The sequence below is a fragment of the Centropristis striata genome, chromosome 7, assembly GCF_030273125.1.
Source record: "Centropristis striata isolate RG_2023a ecotype Rhode Island chromosome 7, C.striata_1.0, whole genome shotgun sequence".
Taxonomy (NCBI): domain Eukaryota; kingdom Metazoa; phylum Chordata; class Actinopteri; order Perciformes; family Serranidae; genus Centropristis; species Centropristis striata.
In genome coordinates this window covers 8227082-8245158 of record NC_081523.1, presented here as the reverse complement: position 1 = coordinate 8245158, position 18077 = coordinate 8227082, and the positions used below count along the sequence as shown (strand labels likewise).

The 18077-nt window shown below is 37.1% G+C and overlaps 1 protein-coding gene across 1 annotated transcript in view; it reads left to right on the top strand.

The window, feature by feature from the left end:
- The window catches only part of col27a1b (collagen, type XXVII, alpha 1b), a 96940-nt gene that overhangs the window by 33725 nt on the left and 45138 nt on the right, over nucleotides 1-18077 (top strand). Inside the window, exons 8-18 of the mRNA XM_059336972.1 lie at nucleotides 427-471; nucleotides 3806-3859; nucleotides 6144-6188; nucleotides 8507-8560; nucleotides 10196-10240; nucleotides 12201-12254; nucleotides 13806-13850; nucleotides 14958-15011; nucleotides 15275-15319; nucleotides 15507-15560; nucleotides 17494-17547. Of these exons, the coding sequence (XP_059192955.1) occupies nucleotides 427-471; nucleotides 3806-3859; nucleotides 6144-6188; nucleotides 8507-8560; nucleotides 10196-10240; nucleotides 12201-12254; nucleotides 13806-13850; nucleotides 14958-15011; nucleotides 15275-15319; nucleotides 15507-15560; nucleotides 17494-17547 (549 nt within the window). The remainder of the gene's footprint in view (nucleotides 1-426; nucleotides 472-3805; nucleotides 3860-6143; nucleotides 6189-8506; nucleotides 8561-10195; nucleotides 10241-12200; nucleotides 12255-13805; nucleotides 13851-14957; nucleotides 15012-15274; nucleotides 15320-15506; nucleotides 15561-17493; nucleotides 17548-18077) is intronic.

Here is an 18077-nt window from a genome sequence, read left to right as displayed (position 1 = left end):
GGGTTAACCAGCCGACACTGCTGATAAGTGGTCTATTAGTTTCACAGCTATTAAGTTTGTCTTTGCTGTGGACCCTTTTAAATGAAACCTTCGGGGTCTTTATTAAGTTATTGTATAAGAAAACAAAGTCAAGTCCTCTCTAAGGTAATTTCAGGGCAAGGCCAGTACGACATTATTTCAGCCCCTGCAGTGTTGACCGAGTCGCACTTGAACACAAGGTGATAAACTTTCTAACAACAAAGAAATTGGATTTAATTTGACCATTGACTTAAAACCAAGTCCCACACAATCTTCTCCAAAGTGCATCATTTAGAATTGACTTCCCTGTGGGTTTGTGGTCAGAAAGTATATAAGATGCTGCAGTGTTTTCACTCAGACTTATTGTTTGATCTGCTAAACACTAACTGATTGTTTCTCTATCAACAGGGACAGAAAGGTCATCCCGGTCCTGCTGGTCTCCCAGGTGAACCTGTGAGTACTTCAAGTCTCTGCATGGCTACGGTTTGATGCATGTCAATCATTTTTTTCCAACACTATTTTGAATTAGAGCACGACGGATATTATCTGCTGATATTGGCCTCGATATTGGTGTATGTGCCATTTCTTCTACTGTTTACTGACAGATTATCCCACAGTAATACATTACACTGCCATCTTCTGACCAAAGTACGTTTGTGCAGCTTTGTTTATTCGCTCTAAACCAGTTGATGGAAACCTCCCTAATTTTCATTTTTTAATGCGACATTTGCAAAATTTCTCTTCAAAATGAGCTTTGACCTTAATGGAAACACGGCTAATGTCTGAGCTGGGGAAGTAAAAATGTTAATGCAGGGGTTAAAAAACAATCATGAGGCAACCAAAAGGAATTTTCCAAACAGCAAAGATTGGCATCGGAAAACAACAAAAATGAGATTTGTCTGGTTCCTCTGACACAATCCCTCCTCCGTCTCTTTGAAGTGTTATCATGCTGACTAAATCCGCTCCATGCTGTTTGTCTGTCTGCTGGCTGCACTGTGTCAGCTGTATGTCAATGTATGTTTACTCATCGAATACAAGAGCCAAGAGTCTCTGCGGACACTTCCCATGAGACCCCAGCACGTCTTTCCATTTATAGTTACAAAACAGGAGAAAATATTAACACAGACACATCGGGACGTTAAAAAGAAGTGTGGTCTGTTGGGTGGGGTGGTGGGGGGGGGGGGATTAGAGCTAGAGAGAAGAGACGTTGGACATTAGTTGTTCGGGAACCTTGGCGGGAAAAGAGACGGAGAGGTTTTGGCCGAGTTACAAGTGGGCTAAATAGTTTGGACACCCCTAGGTCATTCCTCCTCCTTCTCTCCCTCCTTCCTGAGTCCAGATCCTGTGTACTATCTTTGAGAAGAATGTGCTGTGTCACAATGAAAAAAAAACTTTTCCTGTCTCCCCCAGCGCTCTCTGGAGACGGGACACTCTCTTTACTGTGGAAAATGAAATAGCACACGGCTTAACACATGCAGAACAGTCAGTTATTTTTTTTATTTTTGTGATTTTGATTATTTTTTAATGCAGTGAAGAGAACTGGTGACATCTTGTGCCAGAAAAACATTACTTCTTGGTTACTAAAGACACTCCTGATTGACTATTAATTTGGATCTTGTGCTCAGAGGATCTCTGTAGATATTTTTTTATGAATTTAGGAAGAATTTTCTTCAAGTGTTTCTTACCAAAATGCATTATGTGCAACAAAGGAGTTAAATGCATCATGAAATCTGCATAAACCTTTCTGAAATCACACTCTATTATACATATATTATATTATACTATATATATACATACAGTACAGGCCAAAAGTTTGGACACACCTTCTCATTCAATGCATTTTTCTTTATTTTCATGACTATTTACATTGTAGATTCTCACTGAAGGCATCAAAACTATGAATGAACACATATGGAATTGTGTACTTAACAAAAAAAGTGTGAAATAACTGAAAACATGTCTTGTATGTTAGATTCCTCAAAGTAACCACCCTTTGCTTACTAGAATATAAGACATGTTTTCAGTTATTTCACACTTTTTTGTTAAGTACATAATTCCACATGTGTTCATTAATAGTTTTGATGAATTTACAATGTAAATAGTCATGAAAATAAAGGAAACGCATTGAATGAGAAGGTGTGTCCAAACTTTTGGCCTGTACTGTATATGTGTATATATATAATGCACCAGAATTTACCCTCCATTGTGTGAAAATAATGGACTCTGTAGGGCAGAGGTGTCAAACTGATCCATGAAAATGCCGCCGTGGCTGCCGGTTTTTGTTCCATCTAAGTTGACTTTTGTATCAGGTGTACTCTTGCTGAGTGAAAACAGTTCAGGTGATTGAATGAGTGGAGTGAGGCCTGTGCTCCTGCAGCCACAGCAGTCTTTCATGGATCAGTTTGACACCCCTGATATAAGGCTTTCAAAAACTCCCACAGTGGATGACAAAATAGAGATTCCACGGCATGCACACCATCCATCCCACATTGCAATGCATTGCAATTTATAGATGCGGAAAATTACTCTTGTGCAATAAGTGTCCAAACTTCGATTAATTGCTCGCAGTAAAGTAAACTTTAGAGTGTCTGAGGAGTGAAGGAGGGAGTGAGTTTAGACACAGGCCGTGTTCTCGACGGGTTGGCAGTCTTCTTCCCTGCCTTTAACTAGCACATTTCTACCTTTTTCTGCATGCTACTGCCACCAACTGTTGATCAGTGGAACAGCGTGGTTTGCATAATCCAAACATTTGCATTTTCACGCTCTGCAGCCTGCAGGTTTGTGTAGCTTCACCTATGTTTTCGTGCACATTTGCCCTTGTACTAGTAGGAAATAAGATGAAACTGCTTATCCAACAAGAGCAAACAAAACCCCTGTGCTAAACAAAGTTCTCATTTCAAAGTCAAATTATCGAGTGTACTCAGCCTTTTAATAAAACCGATAACGTTTGTTTATTTTCCAGGGTCTTGCATTACCCTTTCTTTACACTAATAACCTCCCTGATGCACAACATTCCCGTTACTGCAGCGATGCTACTATGACAGCTCAGAGCACAGAGCTATGACAGCTCTGTGTTTACAAGATTTCTCATACCATTTTTAATAATACATGACCATTTCGATCCCTCATAACGCATTAATTATCTGTTTTTTTCGGGCAGAAACACAACTGTCGCCAGTGTGTAATGACTGTGGTGAGCTTTCAGCATACTGTACCAACAGCCTGTAATTTCTTGCATGCCTTCACTAACTAATCCAGTTTTACTCTTCCCATACATGTAGAATTAAACATTCCTCTGTGTTCGGTTCGGTCTCACCACAAGGAAGGAATGACTCATGTATTATACTGTACGTTGATGAGGATAAACATATTAAGGCAAGACTGTGCTCACAGTAGTCTTAACAGCGTGCGCCGCAACCGCATTATAATAGCACTTACTGTCGGATTAATTGAACGGTTTCGAGCGGTAATGTCTGCAGTGGCGCCTCTTTCCTTAGGCAACACTGACTCGACTAAACAAAAGGTCTTTATGTAAGAGCTGAGAGATGTAAATTCTTCTATAGGACCAACTGCCTGTTGTTTATTACTTCATAAAGGGCTTGTTTTGCTTTTTTTTTTATCAGACCTTCTTAGCGTCTCATTACTGCAATCAGCAAGGCTCCAACAGAAACCATGTGTGCATAAAAGATATTTTTCCTACAGAATACAGTTTCCCTCCCTTCATCCTTAAATGCTTTCTCCTTTCTCCTTTCCTTGTGCTGATTTCTCTCTCTCTCTCTCTCCACAGGGTGAACGGGGAGATGATGGAAGCCCTGGGGCCAAAGGCTATCCTGGCAGGCAGGTGCAGTAAATCTAGTGTTGCGGTGCTGGTTGAGCAGGGCCACACACACACACACACACACACACACACACAACATGGAGACACACACTCACACATACAGAACGATCAAATAAAATATGAAAGCTAGGATGTTCTATCCTTTATTGGGAATTTTTGAAAATCAAATTTAAGCTTTTTCTTACCATCAGAAAGAGGAATAAATAGGGCAAACACCAAATCCTCGTGTTTGTTTCTTTGTAACTGGAAAACAATGTAATTTAAAGATATTGGGTGCCATCGGCGTCTCACTTGAGTTAGTTTTACGATCAACAGGAAGTCTCTTTTCGTCCTTTCAAAATAAAAGCGTCCATTATAAAGATACGGCTTTTGCATGAATTTGTGTTATTAAACTCTAAAACTTAGTTATCAAAAATGTGTTAATGTCATTTTATATCTCACACTGTAAGCCCAAAGTTTTTTTTTAATCAATCTGTGAATTTCAGCTTTTTCTTACCATCAGAAAGAGGAATAAATAAGGCAAACACCAAATCCTCCTGTTTGTTTCTTTGTAGCTAGAAAACAATCTAATTTAAAGATATTGGGTGCCATCGGCGTCTCAGTGTCAGCCTCCGAGAATCTAATTTGGCAAATCCAAATAAAAAGTTTGTTGAATGAAAGAGAAAAGAGGCTCCAAGCTGTTGAGAAGCACCTGTGGTGGAATTTCAGTGACGGTTGCCCCCGGTCTGGCGAGGAAATAAAATGTCAAAAGGTTTCCATAGTAAGCACTGCTCTGGAGGAAAAGAAAAGGTAATAAAAGTGTGACTAATGCCACAGCTCCCCGGGTACAAATAAGCTTCGTCTGTCCCTCCAAACTGAGAGCGCCATTCTTTGTGCTCTGCTTCTAGGAATAGTGTTTAACTTAAGAAGCCAAAGCTGGGGAGCATTAGGGTTTCTCTGCATTTAAGATCTGTTTCCTTTTAGCTTTAGGCAAATTTAAACTTCATAAACAGCTGGACAATGTGCGCTCCTGAATGTTTATGATAACGTTGAGTTCAGGCACGCTGAGGTCTCCGTGTTTGCATCTGTGCTTTAACGCACTTAACGGTGTCAGAGCTGTGATCCCTATAGACACTTAGTTGTGTGTGATGGATTAGGTTTTAGCACCCCCTACCATCTGTGGGCTGTGAATCACCAGTGCTAGTCAATTTTATTAATATGTGAGTACAAAAACAAACCATTAGTTACTTGACTGGTACAGAAATGACAGGAACTTTGGAAGTAATACCCAAGAAAACAAGGTGATGTACACAACTTGATTATACATATGTATATATAAAAACACTGAAAAACAGAAATAAAAAGTTATAATAATTCTGTTACATATGTCATGTGTGTTTATGATTGTGTATGTATGAGGGGAAAATATAATAAGTTATATATATTATGAATATATTAATAGTTTTCTTTTATAAAATTTATATAAAACTAATAATATATTTGTATAAAGTATACTTATTCTTTATTATAATTTTTACATTTATGTTTTTTTCAATATATTGGCAATAAATATGTAAAAGGTATATTTGAAAAAAAAGATTAAATAAAAAATAATACAATTTATTGATATTATTGATATTTTTAGTTGTATTATTCTTCAGTATTATTTGATGAATTTCTGTTTTGTTACAAAATATAATTATTATAATTATTATTATTTATTTTTTAAGTATAAACTATTAATTATTATTGAATGCGTTTATGCATTCATGTTTTCTTATATAAGTTATAGAATATATAAATGTACAAATATAAATAATATATATTAAATATAAATATTTGAAAGAAAATAAAAATAAAAGATTATTTATCATTTTTTGTAGATAAATATATATGTATATATATCGAAATAAATCAAATAATGCATAAATGAATATTAATAAAAGTAATAGATATATTTGAAAGAAAATAATAATTATATAAAACTTTTTGTGTCAAGAAGTTGTTCTTTGCCCAGGAGAGTTCTCCTCAGCTGAGAGTTGTTCTTTAAAAGTTGCAGGGGGAGATTTTCTGCACTGGTGGATTTGCTGGCAGTGTCTCTGAGAAATTAATGTGAATGCTGCTTTAATTATTGACACCACAAATGCCAGCCAAGAGGCTAATTAGAATCTGGGAAGAGTTGCTTATCATCAAGTAGTGAGAAATTATTTTTAACCTTGTTAGATATACCATAACATTTTTTGTACTCGCATAAAGTTTTCTTGCTGTTTGTAACCACAGAATATGTTTTGTCATGTGTTGCATTCAGGGTTTACCCGGGCCTGTAGGAAAAGTGGGGCCAAAAGGAGTCAGGGTAAGTACATGCTGGAACAATACAGCTTTTGCATGAATTTGTGTTATTAAACTCTAAAGCTTATTCATAAAAATGTCTTACTGTCATTTTATATCTCACACTGTAAGCCCAAAGTGTTTTTTTTTTATCGATCTGTGAATTTTTAAACTTTTATTTTATATCTAAAACTGCTTATCAGTACTCACTGAACTAAAACATGGCCGATTGTTCAGTTCTGCGGCCGTACGAGAATAATTAAGTTGGATAAAGCTACAGTTTGCAAACTGAAAGTTGCAACAACAATTATAAAACACACTAATTTGAGCTAAACTAGCTTACTGTATGAAACCTTGCTAGCATGAATTGCTAGGTTTAATTTGATTCAAACCTTATTTAAACATAAAACACATTTAAATATGCAAAATTACTGTGTGAGAACTACCCTCATGTCTCTTTGGGGGCTAAAACATAAAACATTGAACTTCTTGACTTTATCTTTACAGTATAATCTCACTTGAGCGAGTTTTACGATCAACAGGAAGTCTCTTTTCATCCTTTCAAAATAAAAGTGTCTGTTATAAAGATACAACTTTTGCATGAATTTTTGTTATTAAACTCCAAAACTTAGTTATCAAAAATGTGTTAATGTCATTTTATATCTCACACTGTAAGCCCAAAGTGTTTTTTTAATCGATCTGTGATTTTTTAACTTTTATTTCATCTCTGACTGTGTATCAGTACTCACTCATCTGAAACACAGTCGAGCGTTCAGTTCTGCGGCCGTACGTCAATAAGCCAATGAGCTGAGAATTAAGTTGGATAAAGCTACAGTTTGCAAACTGAAAGTTGCAATAACAATTATAAAAAACACACTAAATTGAACCTCGCTAGTGTAACCTAGTTTTTGTTATGGTACCTCTTAGTAGAGCTTTGTCATGTATTATTCATTACACAATACGTTTTTTATTGTGATAAACCAGAAGTAGTGTGGTGTTGGTCAGGGGGAGTAATTATTGTGAAGAGGAATAAAAGTGAGACTTCTCCTGTTGAAGACGACTGTTAGTGTCCGTTTATTATTTTATTATCCATCTAGTATAGGCGTCCTTTACTCTGTTATACTAGCATGAATTGCGAGGTTTTAATTTTATCCAAAACTTATTCAAACACAAAACACACTTAAATATGCAGCATTACTCTGAAAACTAAACTCATGCCTCTATGGGGGACAAAACATAAAACATTGACGTTATCTTTACAGCTTAATCTCACTTTAGTTAGTTTTACAAACAACAGGAAGTCTCCTAGCCCTATCAAAATAAAATCATCCGTTATCAAAACAGGCTTTTGCATAGTACTGTATATATATATATATTTTATTTTGCCCATTTATACATGTTTTTATACATACTGGAGTATGTATAAAAACATAGCGATTAATCGATTAATGTTATAATATCATAGATGCTCGAGTTGGCAGGTTTCCTCCAAACGCCCATCCCTATTTTAAACCCCTCTGAATGTCTTTTTCTGTTTACTTGTCCTTCATGTTCTTGTCATGCACCCTCACTCAGCTTCCACTGAAAGCAACAGGGGAGAGAGGCTCGCCTCCTCTCTGTGCTGTAAAGCTTCTTAACTTTCTTAAACGAACTGTGAAATGCCTGCTAAATGAATTACCGAACCAAACCGTGGGTACATAAAAAGGCCAATGTCATAAACGCCACTCTTCTGCCCTTGTTAACGTCGTGATGATAACGACAGATGGTTTTGTTAGTATATTTAAAGTACTGTAGGAAGCAATTATCTGGCTTTCTCTAACTCCTTTCCGTGCTTGCTGTTCTTGTTAATGCTAGCCAAATATCATAAAAGTATATTGCTCTGCTGCCGAGCTTAATTATAATGCATTCATCCGTTAGCTTCTCATTAAATGTCATTGTAATTTGTGTTTCTGTCCCTCTTTTCTCGCCACTGTTTCCTCTTCTTCCACCGAGCAGGCCTGGCAGAGAGTTCTTCAGAGATCCCTGATGTGAGGGTATGTGCCCTTGGACTACATCGTGGAAGCCAGCACCATGCAGTCCATGGGCATATACACTTGCCTCAAGGCTTGGCTCGACGAGACCGCTGCACCGTAGCAAAAAGACTGCGGTGCTGGTTACAGATCAAAGCATCGCAGCTCAAGTCTTTGTAGAGATCTTTAAGACGTGTTAGCGTTCATGACATCTAACAATTCTTCACAATGTCCATCATCTCGGCCCTCAAGTCTCATTGTCCACTTTCTTTTGCTTTCCCATCCATCTCTGCCTCATCTGTGCCTCCACTCCATCTTTTATTCATCCCTCCAGGGTCATATTGGCATCCCTGGGCTTTTTGGCCTTCCTGGTCCTGATGGAGAGAGAGTGAGTATTCGTGGCTGTGAGAGGGAATGTCTAGCGGGCTGCAGTATGTGACTGTTCACGGGCCAAAATGATGAAATAGAAATAGATTTCATTCCTGAAGTACGAGGGTTGGATACGGCTCAGATTTGAGCCAGTACTGGTACCTAGAATTCAGTAGCTGTATTCAATAGTAGGGATGGCATGATACCACTTTTTCAAGACTGATACAGATACTGATCCCTTAAATAACCAAGCTGTAAAAACTTTTTTTTTCAGAATCCACTTTGCTAAACCTGGCCATCTAAAAAATTCATGCTCAAACTGTAAAACAACTGCGCCGCTAAAAGAAGAAATACATTGCCCACAACTAGACCCCAACAGATATATCAGTTGACTGATATTATTGGCTGATATCAGCCTATCAAATGCATATCGTTATCGTGTATATGCTGTCCGAAATGTGCCATTATAAAATCTTTTATATACACAATATATAATGCAGAAAGTGTTGCTAGGCGTGATTTAGAAATGGTGTTTTTTTTCTTTTTTCTTTTTTTTTAAACGGTCAGCAAATTGACTAAAACTTAACAGTTTAGCTATTTATTGAATTCCTATTTCATCTTTATTTTCTCAGTTGTCATTTATAGAATTGGCTCATAATGTAGTAATATATTGTTTACATAATGTATAATGATGTTAAATATTATTTCATAAAGTTTTTGTTTGACATTTGAGTGGTGAAAATTCAGTGCACAATCCACATAAAAAAGGTCAAAAAATGACTATATCAGCCACCATATTGATTATTGATTAATTTTCCCCTCCAAAATCAGTATCGGTCGGGCTCTACCAACAACTATACCTCAATATAACACTAACTGTTCACGTGACATGTGCTGCAGAAGGTCACCCAAAGTTTAGTGAAGCATCTATGTAATAGTTTAGGCTTATGGATCAGTATGAAACATTTCATTTTCATTCGCTATACAGGAAAAGTATCAATAAAGATGTGTCCGTAAAACTCAGGTTCCTGTTAATTTGAAGGTTCTGTTACAACATGTATTTCTTACGTGATTTTGGCTAATATCGCCCCGACAACGCTACTGATTATGGATTTGTAGCATCCCTACTAAATAGTACCTTTTTTGGTACTTTACTCTCTCTGTAAAAGTAAATATCAGTAGTGAAAATGTCTTAATTTCCACATTATTTATTTACAACACTTTACACACCACAAAATAAAATCCCTGCCTCCCTGCCAAACCTCCAGCCTGTCACAGTCTGTCACCAGGGCATAGTACAAGCCAAGGCTGTCAAACACAGTACACACTTAAGCTGTTAAAATATTTTGTGTTTGACGAGGTCAGACATGTTGCTCTGGCCAGCTTTTGCTTTTCACATTACAAATATTGCAGCAAGCTTGTATTGCACGCAGCAGGTCATATTTTAACATTTTTTTCCTGTATTTTTATTCTCTCAAACACTTTTGTTTTATCTTGTGAAAGGAGCATTATAGCCTGCCCGGGCTGCTAGTGTGGCTCAAGGCTTTTAAGTCTTACATAATCATTGATATGTTTTTGCATTATTCACTTTTATCTCTCCTGTATCCATTTTTCTCTCTCTGTCTCTCAACCCTGTTCTCTTTCCTGTTTCCAGGGAATTCCCGGCGTTCATGGGAAGAAGGGCAAGATGGGTAGGCCGGTAAAGTTTTCTCTCAACATACTTCTCAGAGAACTCTTTTAATGCAGCCTCATGAAAGTGAGGGGGTTTTGTCTTGATCTATGGTCTCTCATTGCAGCGCAGAGCTACTTTAGAGCGTATTACTCTGACACAGACCATTTCGGTGTGAAGCCTCTCCTGGCCTTTAGTCGTAAATCTGCAAAGAAAAGTTGCAGCAACTTCCACACTGGCACAGTGACGCGAGGGATTGTTATAAGGGAGACTTATGCACCCTAAATGAATGTACTGGAAACATAAAATGTTCATGCATCAGCAGATTACATTTAAATTCTCAGTCAGATCCCCTTTTTTTAAAATTAGAAAGTCCTGGCCTCTTATTAAAGTCAGTGACTCTGTTCCTATAAATCTTTTATGATTAATTTTTTCTGGCTGAACTTGATTGGAAACATTGTAGGTTATAAAAAGTGCTTATTACTGTGCTTGTTTTGCATGAGACTGATATGTTAATGTGATGTGTCAGTTGTGGGTTTGGCTCCCCGGAGTATCTATCCACAGATCGGGGGGTGTCTACCGTCGTTGGCGCCTGGAAGTAAATTTCCCATCCTTCCAGGCTTACATGGAAAATACTAATACTGCACGTAAACCGCTTGTGTAAATCGTCTGTTTTCCCAGGACTAGTCTGGTCGTACATGTTCTTTTTTGATATTACTATGCAGCAGTAGCGGTCACTGACATACGCCGAAGCCAAAAAATACTCTCATAAATAGCCAAGTCATGACCGAGCCATTTCCCGTCCTCTGTGGTGAAAAGTGAGGTCAGTCACTTTACGCAAGAAGTTTTTCTTTCTGTCCTGAGTCAGCAGTAATGTCGTTATACAAAAGACACACAAGGGACGGAGTTGGCGTGTTTGAAGTGCATGCCTCAAAAAATAACGTGAGTCACAAAAAAGGGAATGCTGAGACTACATTAACAGCTCCCTTCTTCCTGTTTAAACCTTATGGATGGAAAGTAGCAAAGCCTTCCAATTTTTTTTTAAATGTTATCTAATCAGTGGTTTACTTTACACAAAGCAGAATGTCATGGTTTCCACTGAACCAGTCCCGTAATGAAAAGGGTCTCAGCAGCCTCGTTTAATGTTGTCAATATGAGAACAAAGACTTGCATGTGTTTCTGATCAAACCAACTGAGTTATTGAGATTTTTGGAAAGAGACACATTTTTCCACATGTCCTGTGGGCTTCAGCCTGCACCAATTACTGCTCATTACTTTATCCACATTTGCCTAATGTTCCAAATCAGCAGTCTGCCACACAAACAAAACCTATCTCTGCCATCTCTCGAGGTCTTCATACTTTCATGCGATCCCCTTCTTCTCCGTCTGCACACAGACGACGAGACATCCCTCTGCTTTTCTGCCATTTCTCATTAACGCAGCCGTCGCCTTCTGCAGGCGCGCGCTGAGCCGTGATGTGCGGTTGGTTGCATGTTGACCTTGGCACGTTGACAAGCACACGTTGAGCATGTGGCCTCGCGGCTGCATCACGCCTCTTGTTCTGCCTCCATAATGGAATTACGAGCACCAAGCAAAAAAAAGGACGCAGTCATCAGTTTCTGAGCCAAGCAGCTTTATTCGGCCATTTAGGCAAGTCCTGGGGGTTTGGATCGCGGGCTGCCGAGCGCTCCCTGCCAGCGCGCGCACACACACAGACACTCGGTCGCTCGGAAACACTCAGCCGTGGAATTTCCTGCCGGTCTCCCAGGAATGAAGCGCTGGGAGCGCATTTGAGAGGATTTGCTTGGCTTTACTCTGCAAACTTCTGTTTTGGGAAACACTTTGTTGATCCTCTGTGCATGGTGTGATAACTTCACTGTCAAACCATGCCATATCTAAATAAATTGAAGTGTTTTGACAATATGAATGTGATAAAGCAACTCTGTTTCCCCTCTGGTTACATGACCGTCCTGTTTGTTTGTGTGCTCAGGGTTTTCCTGGTGACTTTGGAGAGAGGGGACCTCCTGGCCCTGATGGGAACCCAGTAAGTGAAATTACATAGATGAATGCACCATTTACTCACTTGGCACAGTGCAAATCAGCTGTCTGGCCCCTGGAAAACACCAAATTACACCTGGCGGAAGTTTCACCTGATTTCACACTCTAATGTTGCACATTTCATGCACTCATAAAGGGAGATGCAAAAGTAGACACATTGCAGAGTTAATTCGAAGCTTTGCTGCACATTGTTTTACAGCAAAAAGGATTTTATTCCTGCACAAAACTGACTGTGAGGAAAATCCGTTCAGTCATTCAGTAACTCACTCACCCATCATAATCTGTGCTGATAAAAAAGTCACATCCTTGCAAAATAATTTACACTTATTCAGCTTTTTATAGTATAATTTGAACAAAAATAAGAACATGGTGTGTTTTGTTTTTATAGAGCTGAAAAAAGTATAAAAGACAATAGTAGACATGCAGTCATATCCAAAACTAAACTTTATTAATATTAATATTCATATTATTATAACCTTTATTCAACCAGGTTAAAAAGTCTCATTGATATTAAGAATCTCAGGACAGGCAGCAGCACAATTAACAGGTTTTCAGACATAAAACACATAACAATAAACAAAAATACAAATAAATAAAGGAATCACAAAATATTTAACATAAATCATCAAAACTAAGGGATCAAATGTGGACAAATGTTTAAATCAAAGAAATGGAAAGTGTATATTTCCCCCCAAAACGCCCTTATTTTGTTTAAATCTTTTTCCATACGTATCTGATCTAAATCTCTGGCAGCTGGTTCCCTTGAATGTTTTTAAAATATGTCTTAATGATCTAGAGGGAAAAAATTGGCAAAAATGTTGCACATTTCATGCACTCATAAAGGGAGATGCAAAAGTAGACACATTGCAGAGTTAATTCGAAGCTTTGCTGCACATTGTTTTACAGCAAAAAGGATTTTATTCCTGCACAAAACTGACTGTGAGGAAAATCCGTTCAGTCATTCAGTAACTCACTCACCCATCATAATCCGCGCCGATATCTATGAGGGCAGCATCAGCAGATTGACTCACCTCTTTCCCTTTAGTTTGACCCTCACTGCTCGTGATTGACAGGGTCAGAGTCAGAATGTGATTGCCTGACCTCCTCGGCCTCCTCCAGGCCTCATTTCCTCGGCCTCCAGAGGGAGTAAGGGATGTTCCATTTGGCTGAATTCATCTCCTTTCATTCATCGAGGAGTAGCAGAGAGGACAGGAAGGCCACACCGGGCCGCGTCTCATCCATCTCTCCGCTGGACGCGTAGCTTGGAGAGGATGTAGGCACGGCGTGAGTCTGCGGGGCGGATCATTTGGAAACAAGCCTCTCTGTGTGTCAAGAGCCAAAGTGCTTTCTCGATATGCCGAAACGAGTGCAGAAACACATTACTCAGGCCACTGGTGGAGGAAAACACCAGTAAACAAACAAAATATAGAAACATACAATTTGCATTCATGTGTTTTCTCCCCCCTACAGCCTCTCTCTGTGCTTCTGTTGCATCTTTTCTTCATCTCTCTGTCTTTGTCCTCTCCTTTCCTCTTAGGGTGAACTGGGATCTCCTGGCCCATGTGGAGTCCCCGGTCTTATTGTGAGTGTTCTTATATTCTTCTCACTGATTTCAGAATCAGAATCAGAATCAGAAATACTACTACTATTGATCCCCAGGGGGGAAATTGCTTCGTTACAGTTGCTGCTGTATAAGAATTGAATAAAAAGTAATTCTGTAAATAAAATAAAGATAAAAAAGCATGCTGCACCAAATGAACAACAATATAAAATACAAATGCAAGTCTTAAGTAAATAAATATACAAATAGAAATTGTATAACTAGATGTGGGATTTTTGACTGATACCGACTTTTAGAGGAGAAAAATTCACCTAATTAATCGATATTTTGGCCATTATACTGAATTTTTGTGCACTTTTCTGCAGAGGTAATCAGAAGGCTGCGTACCCAGACAAATAACTTTATTATAGAACATTTTACATTTTAATGCATTAAACATATAATGTATTGCATAAACAACCATTTCTATAAATTAAAATAAAATAAAATAAAAATATATATAAAAATAATTAAAAATAAAAAACAAAAGAAACATCAGTACTGTATGTTCAGTCAATTGCTGACCATTTAAATGAAAAAATTTATTAATTATACATAATGTATTGCATAAACAGCCATTTCTGGCAGAAAAAAAACAAAAACTATACATATATAAATCAAATAAAAAATGGAAGAAAAAAAGAGAGAAAAAAGCAGAAGAAACATCAGTACTGTATGTTCAGTATCAGTCAATTAAATGAAGAATAATTCATTTAAGGTAATTTAAATGAAGAATAAAAAATATCTTAAAAAATCACTATTTCTAAATCACCTGAAGTATTGTTTTCATATCAGTGGAGATAGGATAAAATATTGAGCGATACCTCATTTTTTAACACTTTGATACCTTCATTTTTTAAATAGTTTTTTAGTCTTTAGTCTTTTTTGTCTCTTTGAGTCCATATTTGTCTTTTCTTTGTTATAGAAAGCAGCTTGTAACTACTTTATTTTGAAAGAGTGCTTCATAAAAAAGTTTTTTTAGTGGCTCAGTTCATGTTCATGTTTGTTGTGTATTATGGGAACCGGTCCTTCAGACTTCTGGACATTCAGCGTTTTAAGTACGTGTTCTGTGTGTGTTGACGTGTGCAGGGAGACATGGGCCTTATTGGCATGATGGGCTTACCAGGACCTCCAGGACTCAAGGTAAATGATGTGCATTTCTAGCCATGTCTCTGTCTGGTTTGGACATGGATCCAGTTTAAACGGGCAACATTTTTGCTTTTTAATGATCGGTTAACCAAACTGTCTCCCAAGTGGCGGTTTGAGCTCTCTTTGAGGAGAAAAAGTGAAGAGTGGTTGGTAATTAAATGATTCCACAAGCTGAGTCTGTAAACCCTAGTGAACAGGGAAATGTCAGCACTGCTCATTATTCATGTGGAGTCATTAATCATGTTTTGTTTTCCAAGGGAGTACCTGGAAACCCGGGGGAACCAGGACTGAAAGGTGATAAGGTGATCTGCATACGTCTTTTCTCACTACTAACCTACAAGAATGTTAGAGGTGACAGATTGTGTTTCAAGCTCATGAGAAAGTGAACACGAAGCTATAACGCACGACCTGAACGACCCAGAACTCTCGTGGTGAATGCTGATCGAGTTTTATATTATATTTATTTCATGTTCCTGTGTGTTTTCTCAGGGGGACGTTGGTTTACCAGGACAGCCGGGGGAAAGCGGGTTCCAAGGGGACAAGGTTAGTGTACGTCTGTCTGTGCTCAGGTGATACAGCAGCTCATCCATAAATAATAAGATCAGCGGTAGGAGGCCCAGCTTCTCCTGTCTGCACATCAAAACTACAGATCGCTTCTGATGATTAGACCGTGCACTGCGTCTCTGCCACCATCAGTTTATGTGAATGCATGGGTTAATAAAGGATAATCACCTTGTTCAGGTACACTACCGGTCAAAAGTTTTAGAACACCCCAATTTTTCCAGTTTTTTATTGAAATTCAAGCAGTTCAAGTCAAATGAACAGCTTGAAACGGTACAAAGGTAAGTGGTGAACTGCCAGAGGTAAATAAAAAAAGGTAAGGTTAACCAAAACTGGAAAATAATGTACATTTCAGAATTATACAAGTAGGCCTTTTTTCAGGGAACAAGAAGTGGATTAACAACTTAACTCTATGGAGTCTTGGGCTATTTTGTCCATTTTATTTAGTCATTTTGTGTCTTTTTTTTGGTCATTTTGTGTCTTTTTTTTTGTCATTTTGTGTTTTTTTTTAGTCCTTTAGTCCAACATAAAATGTGATTTTGAATCTTTTTTTACTTTCAAAACACTATCATGCTCAATAAAGAATTTTAAATGTTGCAAATGTGCATTCATTTCAGAGTACACTGAGACATTAAACTGCATCATTTTCAATTAAATTCTGGAAAAGAAAAGTGTTCTAAAACTTTTGACCAGTAGTGTATATAAAAACGTCATAGAAGTGCAGAACATTTACCATTTTTCTTTAAAATTCTTTATATTTATTATATTTTTTTTGTTATTAAACTTTTTATTTGAAGAAAAACAAAACAGCATACATACATGTTGCTCTACATCTTGTAAACATATCAAGTCTTTTCATCAAAACATAAAACGAAAGAAAATTATTTAAAAAACGAAAAGAAATTAAAGAGAAGAAAAAAAAAATCAAAATCACATCCTTGCAAAAGCATTTACACTTATTCAGCTTTTTATAGTATAATTTGAACAAAAATAAGAACATGGTGTGTTTTGTTTTTATAGAGCTGGAAAAAATTATAAAAGACAATAGTAGACATGCAATCATATCCAAAACTAAACTTTATTAATATTGATATTATTATAACCTTTATTCAACCAGGTTAAAAAGTCTCATTGATATTAGGAATCTCAGGACTGGCAGCAGCACAATTAACAGGTTTTCAGACATAAAACATAACAATAATGAACATCAATAAACAAATAAATAAAGGAATCACAAAATATCCAAAATATTTAACATAAATCATCAAAACTAAGGAATCAAATGTGGACAAATGTTTCAATCAAAGCATTTTCAGCCAAATTTTTCCCTCTAGATCATTAAGACGTACTTTAAAAACATCCAAGGAAACCAGCTGCCGGAGATTCAGATCATATACGTAAGGAAAAAGATTTAAACAAAATAAAGGCATTTATTATACACTTTACATGCGCGGGGGGATTATACACTTTACATTTCTGCCATTAAATGTATTCATTAGAAGTTTCAGGGAGAAAGTGATTATTTCCATCACAATGGCCTTTCTGAAAGCATCAATGTCTATGCCAATTAGATATTTTGTTTTTATATTTATGTATGTTAGATGAAGTTGACCAAAAGACAGATCATGCCACTTGAAGGTATCTATCATCAGTAATTCTGTGTGGATTATACAACAAAAAGATTGTACTTTTGGACAAGTCCAGAACTAATGGTAGCGATTAGCTTTACTGTAGTTTCTCCAGCAGCTGAGTGATGCAGCTTTTTAGCTGGTGCTAGGATTTAACGTAATCCTGTCATAGAAATGTAGTTGTGTGTTAACTTGTCAAAGCAGCAACTTTACGTGTGTTATTTCTTAATTGTTGTTGTTTTGTTTTTTTAACCATATTTGACCATCTTGTTTGTCTTGTTTTACAGGGGATACGTGGCTCACCTGGGCTGCCGGGTCCTTGTGGAAAACCTGGACCACAGGTATTTTCTATCCTACATCCAATCACTAAGTACCAAGACAAAAAAAGTTTAAAGAAATAGTTTATGGCATGGAAATCCTATAGAAGGCTGCAGGTACATTACAGCCATTAATACAACATAACAGACTGTGGAAAAAGTATTCAGATCCCTAAAAAAAGTCTAAAAGTACACTGCAGAATTACTCCACTACAAGTAAAAGTCCTGCATTCAAAACTGACTGAAGTAAAAGTACAAATGTATCAGCATCAAAATGTACTTAAAGTATCACATACTTTTTATGCAGAATGGAGCCGCTCAGATTGTTAAATATATTCTAAATATAATATTAGATTATAATTGTTTAGGCATTTATGTAAGCAGCATTTTTTCATTTTGTTCAAGCAGGGCTCATTTTACTTACTTAACACACTGTTATGAGGTTTAATTAAAAAATGTCCCATCACTTTATATTTTTATGTTTTTTTATGTTAAATCTCGACCTGAAAAGTAGCTAAAGCTAAATGTAGTGGAGTAAAATGGTAAAATATTTG